Source organism: Paroedura picta, chromosome 4, assembly GCF_049243985.1.
Source record: "Paroedura picta isolate Pp20150507F chromosome 4, Ppicta_v3.0, whole genome shotgun sequence".
NCBI lineage: Eukaryota > Metazoa > Chordata > Lepidosauria > Squamata > Gekkonidae > Paroedura > Paroedura picta.
Genome location: NC_135372.1, coordinates 96,643,525 through 96,660,841, shown reverse-complemented (window position 1 = coordinate 96,660,841; position 17,317 = coordinate 96,643,525). Strand labels below are relative to the sequence as shown.

At 45.4% G+C, this 17,317-nt stretch overlaps 1 protein-coding gene across 2 annotated transcripts in view; it reads left to right on the top strand.

Annotated features, from left to right (window-relative positions):
• Positions 1–4,043: 4,043 nt before the first annotated feature.
• The window catches only part of ILRUN (inflammation and lipid regulator with UBA-like and NBR1-like domains), a 45,615-nt gene continuing 32,341 nt past the window's right edge, over positions 4,044–17,317 (top strand). Inside the window, exon 1 of one of the 2 annotated variants that reach the window (XM_077334435.1) lies at positions 4,044–4,354. In XM_077334435.1, coding sequence (XP_077190550.1) covers positions 4,197–4,354 — 158 coding nt within the window. In that variant the 5' untranslated portion in view covers positions 4,044–4,196. The remainder of the gene's footprint in view (positions 4,355–17,317) is intronic. The other variant, XM_077334436.1, reaches the window with a different exon arrangement.

Here is a 17,317-nt window from a genome sequence, read left to right as displayed (position 1 = left end):
TTACAGCATCGGACTGTCTTTTCGCCACCAGTTACTTCCACAACTGAGCGTCCTTTCGGCTTTGGCCCAGCCGCTTCATTCATTCTGGCGCTACTCGTACTAGCCGTCTGCTCATCCCCAGTAGCATATTGGACACCTTCCGACCTGAGGGGCTCATCTTCCAGCGTCATATCGTTATGCCTATTGGAACTGTCCATAGAGTTTTCATGGCAAAGATACTGGAGTGGTTTGCCATTGCCTTCTCCAGTGGATCACCTTTTGTCAGAGCTCTCAGCTATGACCTGTCCGTCTTGGGTGGCCCTGCACGGCATAGCTCATAGCTTCACTGAACTACGCAAGCCCCCTTGCCACAACAAGGCAGCGATCCTTGAAGGGGGGCTTGATTACTAGTATACAACTATTCCGCAAAATCACATAGAGAATCACATTTGGCCTTGTAAAAAAGTTGTTTTGCTATGTAAAAACATTTATGTTAGGGACCCCTCTTAATCCTGCCACCCCACCCTGATCTAGGCATTCTAGTTTTTGATGTGCCATGGACATTTTTTATGTGAAGGAAAAAGTTTGTCCAGTAAGCTGGGATATTTGTTCTGTGACCAGGTTAATGGAGACACTACAATTCACAAAATAAATTGTTGGTGTCTGAAAAAATCCTAATTTTGCACAGTAAAAAAGGGCAGTTGTTATTGAACAATTTAATCACTGGCAGAGCACAATAAACTAAGCTCTAGTATAGGCATGTGTAACATAAGAGCTGTGGGCTGATCATGTTTCTTTCTTGTTTTTTACAGTTCCCAAGGAGAATTCCAGCTATGCATTGTTTACATTCATTTCCACTATCTTCATGAAAATCTCCAAGGCCCACTTAATCCCATTGGGTGTGACAGTGCCAATGAAAGAATGCCTGCTTTGCTAATAACAGGAAAACCACACAAGACTGTCCTTGTGTGGAAACCACCTACATCTGCATTGTTCCTGACTCTGGATTCAATGGAGCATCACAGAGTTGCTGACACTTCTAGTCTTCTGGAGGCAACCGGTCATGCTGCATAGCACATCTGCATCTCAGATACCTTCAATATGTGATTGCTGGGAGAAATGAAAATCTTGGTTACAGAGTACAATAGCTACTGAATGATGGGAGCAGTACTAAGTGGATCTACTCAGAAGTAAGTCATTTTTATGCAATGGGGTAATTGCTAGGAATATATTCTTACGAATGCAGCTCAAGTAAAGAGATGAGGTGTAGAGATAAGAACATAAGAAGAGTCCTTATGGGTCATGCCAGTGGCAAAATGGGGAAGGGAAAATGGCCCTAGAAAAGGGCCCAGCCTGACCACCAAAGTAGGAACTGAACAGCCCTGAGAGTCCTGTGCTTGTTCAAACTGCAGAGTAAGGGGTGAGGCTGCACCTGGCTCCTTCCTTGCCAGGTTGGATGGGCTTGTCTCTCTTTGCTGCAAGGCCAGATTAGCATATCTCTTGCCACAACAAAGTTGGTCTGGGTAGGGACACCCCACAGTGTAGCAAGGCCAAGAAGGAGTGTCGCTCACCATGGAGAGGGTAGGGTAGGGAGGCAAGGTGAAGGACAGACCATGCAGGTCCTTCACTGTCATGAACAGACCAATTCCAGGCAGGGATACTCCTTTTGTATGTCTCCAGCTTGTAATGATTTGTAACTGTTTCCACTTTATAATGGAGTGGCTTCTAGACTTGAATGCCCCAGTGGGTGGAGAGGTCCACTAGGCCACTGATCCACAGGAATTTCCCCCTGTGGCCTTAATGGCCAATTCTCCCGAGCCCATCTAGTCCCGCATTTTGTTCACAAAATAACTCTGATTACTTTGTCCTTAGTATTCATTATGTCCCCAAATTAAGGATAGTTTTGTAATCAGCTGTTGGAACTCAGTCATCTATCTTAGAACTCCATCTTGATGATCTTCTGTAGTCAAGAGACTGATTAGTAATACAGGACTTGAGTTTCCCTTGAGCATTGATCATATTGCTGTAAGTTCAGAAACCACTTTTATCTCTTATATTCTTATCAAGACATGCTTCTATTGAGCCTATGAGCAGAGAATTTCAAAGACTCAATATGTTCTGGTGTGTGAACCATATTCTCAAAAGTTTGTCTCTAATTATATGACTCCCTTCTTGTGTATGTTCATTTTTGTTGTTTCCTTTATCCATAATAATTGTGTAAGTTAGATGAAGTCTGTTGATTCAAGTTTTACTATTCTTTGCCTTGGATTTTTAATCTAGACCAAAATTGCCATTTGATAATAGAATGTTATATTTGGAACTGCTAATCCTCCTATCGTTTTCTCATTTGGGAATATTTTAAAATGTATTCTTGGTTTCTTACTATTCCAAATAAATGTCTCTGTCTTTGCCACTCTGTTGATATTCCTTCTATATGTATAGGTATCATTTAGAACTAAAAAATATTTTGGTGATACATTCATTTGGATTGTTGAAATTCTACCCAGCCATGAGATTATTATTGTTTTTCATCTGGATAACTCTGCTTGTATAAGCTTTCAGCTATTCTGATAATTATTTTGAAAAAGTTACACTTTTGTCTAGTCACATTTATCTCCAGATATTTAAAAGGATCAGTGACTACTGTGCAATCTGTACTCTTTATAATATCTTCTTGATGTTGCATTACAAATTTCATTATCATTTCTGTCATCTTGTTAATTTTATATCCTGAAACAGATCCAAATTCTTCAATATGTTCCATTATATACTGTAATGATTTTTGTGGATCCAAAACTGCTAAAACTCCGTCTGCATAACTTTTAAATTCTGTCATCCATCAAACAAACATGCACCATGTTCAAGTCAGCATTAAAAAATTACCAACAAACATTCAGGAACAAACTTGTATGGATAAACCCCAAGATCCTCAATGTAGCACTTTCTGCCTCCTGTCAAAGACTCATAAAATTGGCAGCATTGGGCATCTCATTGTCTCAAACATAGGCACCAATACTTATAGGAATATCAGGATATATGTTCTCCATCTTGATACCATACTTTATTAATATCTCCAGCAATGTCCATGATACCACAGAGGGAACTGCAGTCCATCTCCTATCTCCCAGAACTTACTCCTTTAACCCCATGGCACAGCTATGGGTACTGGCATGTTTCTACAGTATGCTAACATTTTTATGGCGGATCTAGAAGAGCGTTTTCTGAGTTATGGCAACTCCACAGGGTTTTCAAGGCATGAAACACTGATAAGGTTTGCCATTGCCTGCCTCTTCATAGCAACCCTGGCATTCCTTGGTGGTCTCCCATGTCAATAACTACAAAAGCCAATTCTGTTTAGTTTCCACAATCTGATGCGATGGTGCTAGCCTAGTCTAGGTCAGTGCAAACCCTATATGCATCTCTCATGTGGGGTTAGTTTACTTCTGCAGATTTATGTAACACTGACCCTTCTGGCAAAGCCAGACCATTCCAATAAGCCAAATCAACCAGCTTCTGTTTATTTTTTCCCAAGTGTTCTAGGTTTTAAAGGCCACAGATTTATAAACAAGGCAAGAAAAAAAACACAGCAGCATGTACAGCAGCATATTGGCCAAGAGGACAACCTGATCCCACCAATCAGTGGCTAAAGGATAAAAAGAAAGTCCATGGATATCGTGCAGACATTTGCTTTCATAAGTCCCACTGCGTTCATTAGGACTATTTCCGAGTAAAATATGAATGGGACAGGGAGAACAATAGTTTCAACACCGGACCCCTCTTATTTTCTTTTGAGCACTCAAACGTGCTGAATTCTGAATGTATATAGATCTATAAATCTCGCTCCTAGTCCCCAGGGCTGCAAAGGGGGCTCATTTAAATCAGTAATTCGAAGTAACATGTCAACGATCAGGCCGTGCAAGCTTAGTAACCTGAGCCGACCGGGAAGGGCGGGCTATAAAAACAGAGAGCGAGAGGACTGCCGCCTCCCGCGTCTCTGCATTGAGACGCTTGTATTTTGGTTTCCTCCGGTATGACATCACCACGTCTGTGAGGTCATGAGGCGTGATGACGCAGACGACGTCGGCGTGCCCTGCGTACTACTCGCTCGCTCCCCCTCCCCCCATGCAGGTCTGAGGAGGCGGCAGTGGCGGCTTACGGGCGGCCCGGGGCCTAGTGCAAGTGGCCGGGCTGGCGCGGGCGAAGGGGGCCCCGGCGCCATGGAGGGGATGGACGTGGACTTGGACGCCGAGCTGATGCAGAAGTTCAGCTGCTTGGGCACCACCGACAAGGACGTGCTCATCGGCGAGTTCCAGCGGCTTCTCGGCTTCCAGCTCAGCCCCGCCGGCTGCGCCTTCTTCCTGGACATGACGAACTGGTACAGCAGGGGCGGGGGCCGGGGGGGCAGGCGGGGAGACTGGGCCGGGGAGGGGGGCGCTGCTCCGGAAGGGTGTCTTGACTGAGCCACTTCATTGGCTGAGCGTCAGGCCTGCGCAGGCCCGTCTCGCTTTCTGCCCCGGGGAGCGCTGCTTTCGCCGAGCCCCTCACCCTGCTACGGGGTCGTCACGTGCAAGCGTGCTGGGGGGGGGGAGGAGGAGGAGGAGGAGGCTGGGCCAGCCGGGCCAGCCGTACCCTTCGCGAATCTGTCTGGGGTGACGCCGCGAGCGAGCCTGCGTGCCTCTGTCAAGAGGACAAACTCCGTGCAATGTAAACAGTCCTCAGTGTGACGCTTCTTCTCTTGTGGGACGCGTCGTACGAGTGTCGCCCAAATAAAAAGGAGCAGTGGGCTGAAGCCTGCCGTTACTTCTGTTGCTCGTCCTAAAATCTGGCCTTCGTGACAGATTGTATCACCCTGTGGGTCGGTCTGTGTCGGAGGGCTGTTTGGTGTTAGAACAGTTCCTTGCTGCTATAATAAGTTGGGTGTATTTGATGCTATCCGAGTAAGCCGCCTGTCATCCCCCCCTGTCCCCCCTTTCCATTGTAAATGGAAGGTGGGTTGGACTACACAATGGGAATGTGTACTATCAAGTTTTCAATGCTCAAGAATTTTGGATTGTAGGGAAAAGAACATAATTCTGCAGCTTTTCTGCATCAGCTTCCCAAATATTGTCAATATCCTTCTTTACGGTTTAAAAAGTTGTTGAAATTTGGTATCTGCTTTGAATTATTGACATTCATGGGACCTGTCAGATCATTTCTTCTACTTTTGACTTGCAAAGTACTTGCAACTCTCTTCATGGCAACCCTGCGAGGTAAGTCATGCTGCTGTATTTTTGAAGAGTGGGATCTGAATGACAATGGTGTTCTGCACAATGGATCCCTGACAAAGATTGGAATTGAATCCTATTTTAAGGTAGATTTCTCTCCATGAGCTCTCATTAAATAACATCGGAGAATAAAATAGCATGTCATCTCAATTCACAGGCTACGCTGATCAGATTTCCCCATACTATACAATCAAGAGTATGGAGTCATAAGAATGTTAATTAGTTGTTTTAAAAGTAACATAGGCATTGTGTGAAAATCTGATAGTATGGTATCCAGGCATGTTTTCGGTAGATAAAGTGATGCACACAGTCGTCCAATTTTTTTTTTGTCCTTCCAGCCCCGCTACCCCTCTGCAACCTGTATAACCGTCATTCCTTGGTGTGGCAAAATTCTTTAACAAATATCAGAAATATCAATTTAATACATAATTTCAATACATATCAATAAAGTATTGAAAATTTGCCAACTATTATCAGCAAAACCATATGCAAGAACCGTATAAGTGTATATAATTACAGTGTGCATAGCACTTCCTTCAAGTGGAAGAAGAATTGGGGTGATGCTTGCAAAACAGCGCAGTGAGAATTGGTGACAGGCCTGAAGAAAAATATCATGTTACTTTGACAGAAGTAACTTTGAGGGGAAATGAGCAGCTAAAACTTTCGATGATATACAAGTAAATAACACAATGTATGTGTGTTGCAAGTGTTGCCACCTTGCAGCCAGGTTGGATTTTCTTGGTGGTTTCCCATCCAAGAACTAATCAAGGCTGACCCTGCTTAGCTTCTGAGATCTGATGAGATCAGCTAGCCTGGGCCATCCAGGACAGAGCCTTTATTAAAGGTTTCGTCTGGGTAGTTGGCAACCATGAATACATCATAGTGTGGGACATTCATTGTCTAAATTACTGTAAATAAAGTGTTTGTTCATAGTGAAGGAGCATGATCATTTGGGATGAATCATTATTGCTGATTCCATTGTCCTATTGAATACTTTACATTTACCCCCTTTTGCTGTTCTTGGGGTTCCTTTTTCCCCCAGGGTCAGCACTGGGGGTCTTTTGGGGATGCAGCAGCAAGGGGGCAGGCAAGGAGGTCACACTGCAGACAGAAATCTCTTTCTTCCATGGAAATTATTGGCTTATCCAAGCGTTTTTCTATAAGTCAAAGGCATGTGGGGAAAGAATCCAGTTGAAATGAGTACTACTTCTTGTTGATACCGATGTCACATCATAGTTGACCTGTAGCATCCCCATAGTGTTTTCAAGACAAGAGACATTCAGAGTTGGTTTGCCATTGCCGTCTCCACATTGCAGTCTTGGGCATTTCCCATTCAAATATGAGTCAGGGCCAACCCTGCTTAGTTGGGCTAGTCTGGGTTAAACATGTCAGGGCCAGTGTTGTTTACTTCCCAGTAAACATGGTTGGAATTGGACTATTGACTAAGTAGTATTCATTCTAGTTTTTTTTGCCATCGGTGTGTATTCAACTTACAACAACCCTGCAGGGTTTTCAAGGGCAGGAGACGTTGAGAGTTGGTTTACCATTGCCTGCCTCTGCATAACAACCCCTGGTACTCTTTGGTGGTCTCCCATCCAAATACTAACCTGGTCCTGGGGTGTAACAAGATGGGGTCTGGGTTATTCAAGGCAAGGCAGGTTTAGTTTCTCTGACATTTTATTTTTATTGTTAGATAACTATGTGAGGTAGGCAAGGCTGAGGCATCGGCTTAATTCACACACAAAAAAATTCATGATTGGATAAATTTATGCCTGTGTAGTGGATAGGAGTGTGGACTTGTAATCTGTTGAGCCAGGTTTGATTCCCCACTCCTCCTCCACATGCAGCCAGCTGGCTGACCTTGGGCTCGCAGCACTGATACAGCTGTTCTGATTGAGCACTAATACCAGGGCTCTCTCAGCCTCACCTACCTCACAGGGTGTCTGTTGTGGGGAGAGGAAAGGGAAAGCGATTGTAAGATGCTCTGAGATTCCTTCTTCTAATTACCACTTACATATTTTTAAAATAGATAGATATGCAAGACTTGAGAATAACTATAACCTGATTCTTTTTAGAATGTTTTAAACCTACAAAATCGTATCAGAATCCAGCTCAAGCAAGAGACCCATACAAAAAGAAAACATCAGTAGGTAAATTTAACTGAGGTTTGAAAACCAAACTGAAGAATACAACTTTAACCTGGTGCCCAAGTTATCTGGAAAGTGGTAGGCTTGTTTGAATGATTGATAGCCCCACTGTGTCATTAAAAATGATTTCTGTGTATAGAAAGCAAGCATGTCAAATGGAAGGCTAGGCTACAAACCATCATGGCATCTAGTTTTCTGTGTTTAGGAAAGTATGTAGATTTATTTCAGTCATATAATCCACCTCCTAAAATTTGCACTTCACATACAAACTTATGGCTTCATTTGCAGTTTTGTGAAAACAAGTCCATTGGGGTTGCCCAAGGCCATTCTGAGTCTAAGGGTTTTAATCTAGGCTAGGTCTTCTACAGCTATACTAATAATTCTAATCTCTATACCCTGCTGTCTTTAGAACAGCAGGTAACTTTTCAGCAGCTTTTATTGGAGACTGGGACAAACTGTTGATCCATATAGTAGTATATACCAGTGGTCCGCAACCTTTCTAAGGCTGCGGACCGGTGGGGGGGAGGGCGATCCAGCGGCTGCACATGCGCAAACTCACGTTTGCGGCCGGTCTGCGCATGTGCTTTTGTGCCATGTGCGGCCGCAAACACTCATGCGCAGCAATTTCGCTCATGCACGCATTTGTGGCCACTGCTTCCCTCCCCCCCCCACACACAAAAAGAAGCTTGCCGGGCCACAAGGTAATTGGCCGCTTTGGCGGCCGATATGCTTGCAACCTGGGAAGTTTCTTACTGCGGGGGTGGGTGGGGAGAGGGAGCCGCAGCCCGGTGGTTGGGGACCACTGGTATATACACTGTCATCACGTAATTGGCGATGTGGCTTTTAGTCTGTTAGAAAGAATGGTGTATAAAGCCTATTGCTCTGTCCTGGTGAATAATCATTGCACTTTGGGAAGCCTGTGCTATGCATACTTGCTTAATTATAGTGTTCATAGGATAGCGGTAGTATGGCCATATGCATAAACAAACCTTTAGTAGTTGTTCTGATGCTTCAGATAGATATGATGCAATTGTTAAATGGGGTATGTATGCATGAGGGAATGGGAATAAAGATACACGTATGTTTTTCATATTTTTTTCTCACTCTTCTTCTGAGTAGTTCAAAACATCATGTATGATTTTCCCGTCTCATACCTTGAACTCAGTTATTTCATGTCTTTCATCAAGCATTACCACATGCCTCTAAATTCATATTTGACCTGTATTAGGAATGAGGGTGTGTGATAATCATTTTTGCAATATGTTTTGAGTGGAGGAGTTAGAATTTTGCCCATTGCATGAATGGGCTGTGATACCATTTGGTGTTGTTAGAAGTACTTCTATTCTGGAAACAGGAGAGAGGCTGCTTCCTTGCCTTGGTTCTAAACCTGGCTGTCATTGGTGTACTTTCTAAAAGTCAAAACTTGCGTTCTATGTTTCAGTTGATTATGTTTTCACCTACGTCTTCTCCTGGGCTTCTTCATTGAAGAAGAGTTGTTTTTTATATCCAGCTTTTCACTGCCCAAAGGAGTCTCAAAGTGGCTTACAGTTGCTTTCCCTTCCTCTCCCCACAAAAGACACCCTTGTGAGGTAGGTGAGGCTGAGAGAGCTTTGAGAGACCGCTCTGTGAGAATAGCTTCTAACAGAGCTGTGACAAACCCAAGGTCTCCTAGCTGGCTGCATGTGGAGGAGTGGGGTTAACCACTACACCCCACAGTCATGAGTATCTGAGCTCCCAATTATTTCCTCAAGTGTATGAGAAGTGCTCTAGTTGGGTTTGCTGCCTGCATCAAACCCACAGTTGTGCTTGACTCATAATTATCATGTTCTCTTTGTGGTGGGCAATGCTTTCAACTGATGTATGAAGGAGCAGAGTTGGGTCCCACGGTTTATGTCATCCTGCAGAGGCAGATCCTACTCCAGAATTCCATCTCTGTTCTGGTAGAGATTAGCAACTAAGAAACAGTAGCAATCTGTGTTTGAATGCTGTGGTGTGCACTACCCTTTCCATGAAGTTCCTGTCATGATGGGTATCTGTCTAAAGCCTGATTATAGGATTTTTGTAGGGACAAGGAACATTATTCAACTCAAGTTTGTTTTCTTTTGGATTCCATTATTATTGGAAGCTGAGTATTTGAGCTTTCCTATGGTCTTTATAACCAGCTTTCCTTCTCTCCCTGCTCTGTTGTGCTCATATTTACCCAGAATTCCATAGATATCATAGTTAAGGGATGTGTCCTCTTGTCATGCTTCATGATTCATGAGCTGTGTTGCATTCCTGCAATATATGTTGTGTAGTGTTTTGGCTACTAAACAAATACTCTCACACCTATTCATGAACCTTACCAACCTTCCTGATTTGTATACATCATTCAAAACATCGATGTAAGAAGCAATAACTAATCCTATTAGCATGAATAGGATGCTGGCATTTTACCAACGTATATTTCCCGAATCCTCTGAGCCGGTGTAGTAGAGTTCATGTACTTGTGCAGTATAATTGTGGTCCCTTTCCGATGGCTTTAGTAAGGCTTTTTCTTGCACTGTTCATTAACATCAGAAGCCCAGGTTTTATATGAAAAGTTCATTCTGTATCAGTGTTGCCTGTCCCAGAAATTGTAGCTGTTCTGTTTTGGGGAGCAGGTGAAGTGTAGACCCCTTCCTAGCTGAATTTCCAATATTCCTGGGCAAGTGGATGGGTGAACATATATAGAGTTCAATTGGTAAGGAGGCATGGCATGAATTCCTTGTGACCTTGGACTTTCAACATTATTGAATCGTGTAGGACCACCACTGCTTTTGCACTTGTAAGCATAACACTGTAAGAGATTCTGATCTGGTTTGGTTAGCTGTTTGCATTAGTGCTATAGAAGCATTGTGTGTGCCCACAAGAATCTTCACTGCAGTCTTATTCTTCTCGGACTCCATGAGGATTATGCTCTGAATGTTTATTTACCAGTAAACTCCTTATAGTGTGATGTCTTTTTAATTTTTTTAATTATATGGTAGTTTAAAAAGATTTTCTGGCTAGACACTACGTATGTATAGTATATTTTTAAAAAACACTTTCTTGTCAGATTATCTGGCATATAAATGCTGCTGTTCACTGTACTTAACTGGTGCTGAACATGCTTGCCATTAGTTTTCTTATCCACCAGATGCTATATAATCTTAGAAACCCTGCTGACTATGAACAAAGTGCCTAGCACTTCAGATTTCTGTATTGGGTTTAGTATTTGGCCAGTTTACTATTAAGCCTTGCTAAGTGTCCAGACATGTCTGGGCATGTTCTGGTTCTTCAGCAATGTATAGCTCCTACCTATTAAATATTGTTTCTTTGACTTTTATTAGGTGACTTAACTCGTTAGCAAGTGTGAGTCAGGAGGAAATTTTAGGTTTGAATTTTTCTAATAGAGTTAAGACATATATATAGATCAGGGGTCCACAAGCTTTTTGAGCCTTGGTAGCTGGAGGAAACAGAGCCAGCCACCAAATGGTAGTCAGAGGAGGTGGAACAAATCACAAAATGGGGAGTAAAGTCATGCATAACTGTAGTTCTTCAGCATTTGAGGCAGATGCTCTGTTAACAGGAAACTTTTTAGAGTAAGCATATTATTTTTAAACAAAATTTGCATATACAGAGTGTGTGTGTGTGCTAGCTAAGAAACACTAACTGGCAGCTTCTGGCTGATCTCCAGTGGCCAATCAGAACCTCTGCTGGGCAGAAGTTCCACCTACCCCTACCCACATTTTAAAAACACTTTGTGGGCACCATGTCATTTATAGATGCCACATAGGGGATCTCTGATGTACATGAATTTCTGCCCCGTTTAAGCTATAGAATAGCACTACACTAAAGTTTATCATAGAATCATAGAGGTGGAAGGGGCCATACAGGCCATCTAGTCCAACCCCCTGCTCAACGCAGGATCAGCCCAAAGACTTGCTTGAAGACTGCCAGTGAGGGGGAGCTCACCACCTCCTTAGGCAGCCTATTCCACTGCTGAACTACTCTGATTGTGAAAAATGTTTTCCTGATATCTAGCCTATATCATTGTACTTGTAGTTTAAACCCATTACTGCGTGCCCTTTCCTCTGCAGCCAACAGAAACAGCATCCTGCCCTCCTTTAAGTGACAACCTTTCAAATACTTAAAGAGGGCTATCATGTCCCCTCTCAACCTCCTTTTCTCCAGGCTGAACATTCCCAAGTCCCTCAACCTATCTTCATAGGGCTTGGTCCCTTGGCCCCAGATCATCTTCATCGCTCTCCTCTGTACCCTTTCAATTTTATCTATGTCCTTCTTGAAGTGAGGCCTCCAGAACTGCACACAGTACTCCAGGTGTGGTCTGACCAGTGCCGTATACAATGGGACTATGACATCTTGTGATTTTGATGTGATGCCCCTGTTGATACAGCCCAAAATGGCATTCGCCTTTTTTACCGCTGCATCACACTGCCTGCTCATGCAACTGCCAGTCGCTCCCATGCCTAGCGCCTGCTGTATTTTAGGTACAGCGGGCTTGATTACTAGTTTATTTATTAAAGGAAAGGGTGTTATAAGAAAGTGTGTATCTAAAAGTGTTTTAAAATAGGGTTCTTCCTGTCATCACCCCAGAATCAGTTCCTTCTTAAACATGGCAACAAGATGCAATCAATATCGGGCTCTTCCACCAGGTCTATGGTTGAGGCCGGTGTGCTAAGGAAGAGCTGGACCCCCCCCCCCGGGTTACTCTTGGCGGGTTTATGGTTATCATCCTCACACACCCCTTGGTGGATAGTAGGCGAGTTTGGTTAGATTTAGTCCGCTGCTTCGGGACATTTTGGGATTGTTCTATTTGGTTTTAGTAGAATTTTATTGGGATATTTTATTGGGGTTTTTATACATGTTGTAACCTGCCATGAGCCATTGAGAGTGGTGGGCTATAAATCTAAATATAATAATAATAATATTATAATAATTTCCACTGAGAGTTATTTTTTAAATTATGTTTTTAAAGGGGGCATTTCCAATTAAATTATCCTTGTAATTCTTAGTTTTTGTGCAATTCCAGAAAAATATAAATATACATCACTTATGTAATTTCCCCCCTTTTTCACTATAAAAGCTGTACAAGTTTTACCAAGTGAGAAGATAGTTTCAAAATTGCTGAAATTGGGAGTATAGATGAAGTAGCTCACTGTGGCCCTATCTTAAACTCATAGAATCATCTTTTCCCTCTTAATAAAACAGTAAGGGGTGTTGGGGTGGGCTCAGTCCGTGATGGGGGGGCCAACAATTGGTCCCTTGACTCTGGACTGACAAGTGGAGGGGCCAATCGGAAGTCGCAAAGCACCTTCCTATTGGACCCTCACCAGGACAGACCAAAATTCCATCCAGCCAGGGGCAATCTGGAGAAATGGCTTCCAGTCTGCTCCTGACCACCACAGGGAGAGGAGGTCAGTAGGACTGCCAAGGGGGGTGAGAGGCTTGGACAGGCTGCCGCCAGCCCTTTTCGCCCCAAGGCTATCCTAACTGTCATGTCCAACTGTAAATTGCCTCAGAATCCTAATAGAGCTGGCAGGAGGCTGGAGAGTGCGCTTCCTCCCCCTCCCTTGAGGCCTGCTGCGAAGGAGCTTCTGTCAGCCCCTTACTAAGGGGAGGAATGCGTTTCCAAGAGCAACACAGGGAAGCCTGAGGGCCTTCCTTTTGAGGGGGGGACCTTTCAGAAAAGCCCCTTCTCATCTGTAAACCGCCCGTGGCGCCCGATTGGTCCCTCCGATTCCCAGCCCCAGGAACTGCGAGCCGCGCGCAGCGCGGCTCGCAGTTGCTCCCGGCCTGACGAAGCGCCTCTCGCCGTGTCAGGCCGCCGCCCGAGGGAGCCCCCGGCAGTCGCGCGGAGCGCGGCTGCCGGGGGCTCCCTGCCTGTCAAGCCACACATCAAACCGCCGCCCGTCAAGCCTCCCGACAAGCCGCCGCCCGTCAAGCCGCCCTGCCCATCAAGCCGCCGCCTTCGTCAGACCGCCGGGCAGGGAGCCCCCGCCAGCCGGCCTGCGCGCCGCTGGCAGGGACTCCCCTTTAAACATCTTCGGAAGTGCCGCCATTTCGGAAGTGCCAGAGAGAAGACGGCGATTGCAAATGGCGTCGCTAACTCCCGAAGCGCCGCGCCGCCTCCACGCTTCCTGCCACCTTCGACCCCCCCCCATAGGCACGCCTCACCAATGCCCGCTAAACGCCGGGCCTGCGCCTCGCCGACCCTCAGGAGCCGCCGCCGCCGCCCCGGGATCCGCCAGCAACCGCGGTAAGACCTCCCACGCCCCCTTTCTGCCGCCCCACGGATGCCGCCCCCAGCCTCCTCACCCACACCATGCCATCGAGCCGTTGGGGGAAGCCTGCGCCAGTCCGCGGTGGGGGAGGCCACTGCCATCTAGCGCCCTTTTTATTTAGAAATAAAATGGGCTCTAAATCTAGTTTAAAATATTGCTATGGCCGGGGATTAGACACAGCCAAGCCATGTGTCTTACTTCTTTGCAACTCTATGCAGATTTGAGGCCACTGCACACCGTTATTCTGCAGATGAAACTGGTTTTTTGTCTCCTGTTTCATCTGCACAACCCTGTGCAGGAGGCCTCAAGTCTTTCAATTCAACAGCAACAACCTGTGTGGGAGGCCTTAAATGTTTCTTCTCTACCTCAACCCTCTCCAAAGTAGCCGTTTCTACCTGGGGAGCTGATCTTTATTCTCTGCAGGTGAGCTGTAATTTGAGGAGCTCTTCAGGCCCCACCTGGAGTTGGAAATATTCCTGGAGGTTTGGAGGTGGGACTTCAAAATCGTACAATGCCTCAGAGTCCAGCCTTCTAAGGAGCCATTTTTGCCTGCAGTTGGGAGGGAGTGGTGCAGATTCTATCCCTCCTGGGCTATGGGCTATGGCCAGCCCTTACCAGCAACTGTTTGTATTCTGGGGCACAGACAGGCAGACCAGCATCAGTCCTGTGAGTCTGGAAAGTGCAGGAAGATCTAAATAAATACTTACAGCCTGAAACTGTAAATAGTGAAAGGGAGAGGAAGGGGATTGGAAAATGCTTTGAGACACCTGAGGCCTGCTGGGTCACTGCGGCCCATTCCCAGTTCTCTCAGACATCTCACAGCCCCACATACCTCACAGGTAGACTATTGTGGGGAGATGAATGGAAAAGGTGTTTGTAAACCACTTTGAGACTTCTTTGGGTAGTAAAAACAGGGTACAAAAATCCGTTCTTCTTCTAAGGAGCAACCATGAAAGAAGCATGTGGGCACATAACATTTTATCAACAGTGAAAAAATGAAGAAGAAGGAACAGGGTAGACACCTGCGTATTGTGACTACCCCATGTGTATTAGGGCAGAGGGGCATTTCGGTGTCTATGGTCTAATTCACACAAGAAAGGAAATGATGCAGAACTGGGGGAATTGGTTGCCATGTAATCTTCCCCTAAGAAGAGTCTCCAGTCTGATTTTCCCATCACATGTCTGAAGACATGACTCTGGAAAGCTCATCTGTAACCACTATGCCACAATTCCCAAAGGTCAGTCCTGTCCCACACTCAATGAACATTCCAAACCACAGGTTCTTGACACCTATATCTCCACACCCATGCCCTCATTTGCCACTACGCCACCACAACCTCCCACACAACACACACATTCAACCCCATGCCCTTACAGACTGGACAACTCCTCCCCTTCCTCTTCCCACTGCCAAGCTCTAGCACCCGTTGTATTCTTGGATACAATGGGCTTTGCCCCTAGTGCAGATATAAAGCATGACCGTAGTTAAGCATTACATATGAATTACTAAAGCATTAATAGGGTTGGTCACATATCTGGATTTGAAATGAGTTCACAATCCTGGCTTTGTGTAACTAACTGCTCCACATGTTTTATAAATCTGAGGTTCTTTTGAGTTCCTTCTTTTTTACTGTTGTCACAGAACTTGTGTTCTGTTTCCTTTCATCTCCCCCCCCCCCCCCGCACCCATACCTAAAAATTTCAGCTCTTCCAGGTGGCACTGGCATATAAGAATTTGAAATATTTTCCCAAACCTTTTGCAATTTGAAAGTGGTTGAAACATGGACTTTACAGGGTACGTGTAATGAAATCTTTCTCATATAATCATACTTCTTTTTTTTTCTTGAAAACGTACTATGGTGGGGAGGGGGAGGGAAACATGCCAAAATATCTGCTGGAGCTAACAAAACCTTTATAGGGTACATGCTAGCAAACAAGATGCAACTGCAGTTCTGAAGGTGTCATGTTTTATAAGATTTAGCTACTCTGTCTCCCCTCCCACCCAGTATTACAATTTTTTAAAAGTTTTGTCTGATTAACTGTCCTGCTCTAGCCAGGCCAAATAATATCCTTATCCATGGTTCCTCTATATATTTGTGAAACAGCCTGGGGGTGGGACGTGTCCGGCTGCCCAAGTTGGAATACGGCCAATCAGGGTGGAGCCAGCAAAGCTTTGATTGTCCCTGCCCCTGCAGCTGCTGCCTTCTGTCCCTTGACTCTAGCCTCTCAGATGCGCCTCAGTGTCTGGAGCCAGCAGCAGGTAAGGGGAGTGGGCTCTGGGCAAAGGGTCGTGGTGCAGGGCCTGCTAACGAGGGCCTCCTGCCCTGGTAGCTGGGCCTGGCTGATTGCCTGCTAAGGAGCTCTGTCCTGGCCTTGCTAATGAGTAATGGGACAATCAAAGATCTATGAAGCACAATAAAATTTTATCACGTTCACTGTTGGAAATCCAGCTAGTGGCCCTCTCTGACTTTGGCAGTGTCCCTAGAACAGGCTTTCTCAGCCAGGGTTTCATGAAACTCTCGGGTTTTGAAATGGCCCTGGAAAGATTTTGGCAATTGGATGGAAGTTAATTAATTTTTTATAATTAAAAAATAAATTAAAAAAAATATTGGGTGAGATGACCATATATGGTCATATGGACCCATTCCCCATGCCCTAAATGGCCAGTGATGGCTCTCCAGATGTTCATGGCGTACAATTCCCATGAGTCAGCAGGTGCTCTTGGGAGTCGTCGTTTCTGGACATCTGGAGAAGAAAAGAAAGCAAGCAAGAGGAAGGAAAGGAGATGAAGGAATATAGGGGGGAAAAGAAGAGCGAGTGGAGGAACGTGATCCTCCCTTAGGCCGTGGCGCAGAGGATCATTTTAAGGCCACCCATTGGCCTCCTTAAGGCCACTGGGCAACCTTGCTTGCTCTCTGCACAGCTCAGGCAAGGCTTCAGAGAAACATTTAAAGGCCCTGCCACCCCTATGGAGCCAGTGGGTGGCCTTGCCTTGCTCTCTGCAGCATGTCTGACTTAAGCGAGGCGGCGGCAGCTGGTTCCTGGACTGAGGCAGAGGCAAGAATCCTTTGTCAATAAAAAAGTTTTTAAAAACTCACACAAACTGCCAAGCCCCGAAATATCCGTATGGGCTTCTGTGGTTGTAGGAGGTGGAGCTTCACAATCCTCAGGTTTCAAACCACGAAGCTCCAAATTTTGTGGGTTTTAGGACATTGTGGTTCATTTAGTGCCCATCTGTTTATAATAATTGAATAATTTGGCTAGATGCAGCAGAGTGAAAGTGTACATATTTAGAAAGTATTTTAGAACAGGCATACTATGAAGGTTCTCTTTAGAAAATAGACATTTGAAAAGTGTATGAACTTAGCATGTTCTCTAGGACAGTGGTCCGGAACCTTCCGGTTGCCGCGGACCGCTGCAATGGAGTGGCGGGAGAGGGCGGCCCGGGGCCCCGCGCACGCGCGGCAGCCCCAGCGCAAACGTGCATGCGCGGACTGCCGCGCACACGCGTTTGCGCCACCGTCATGCTGGCGGCCGTGGCTCTCGCTCCCAGCCCCTCCGGGCCACCAGCAAATCGGCCACCAAAGTGGCGGATTAGCTTGCACCTCGGCAAGCTTCTCTT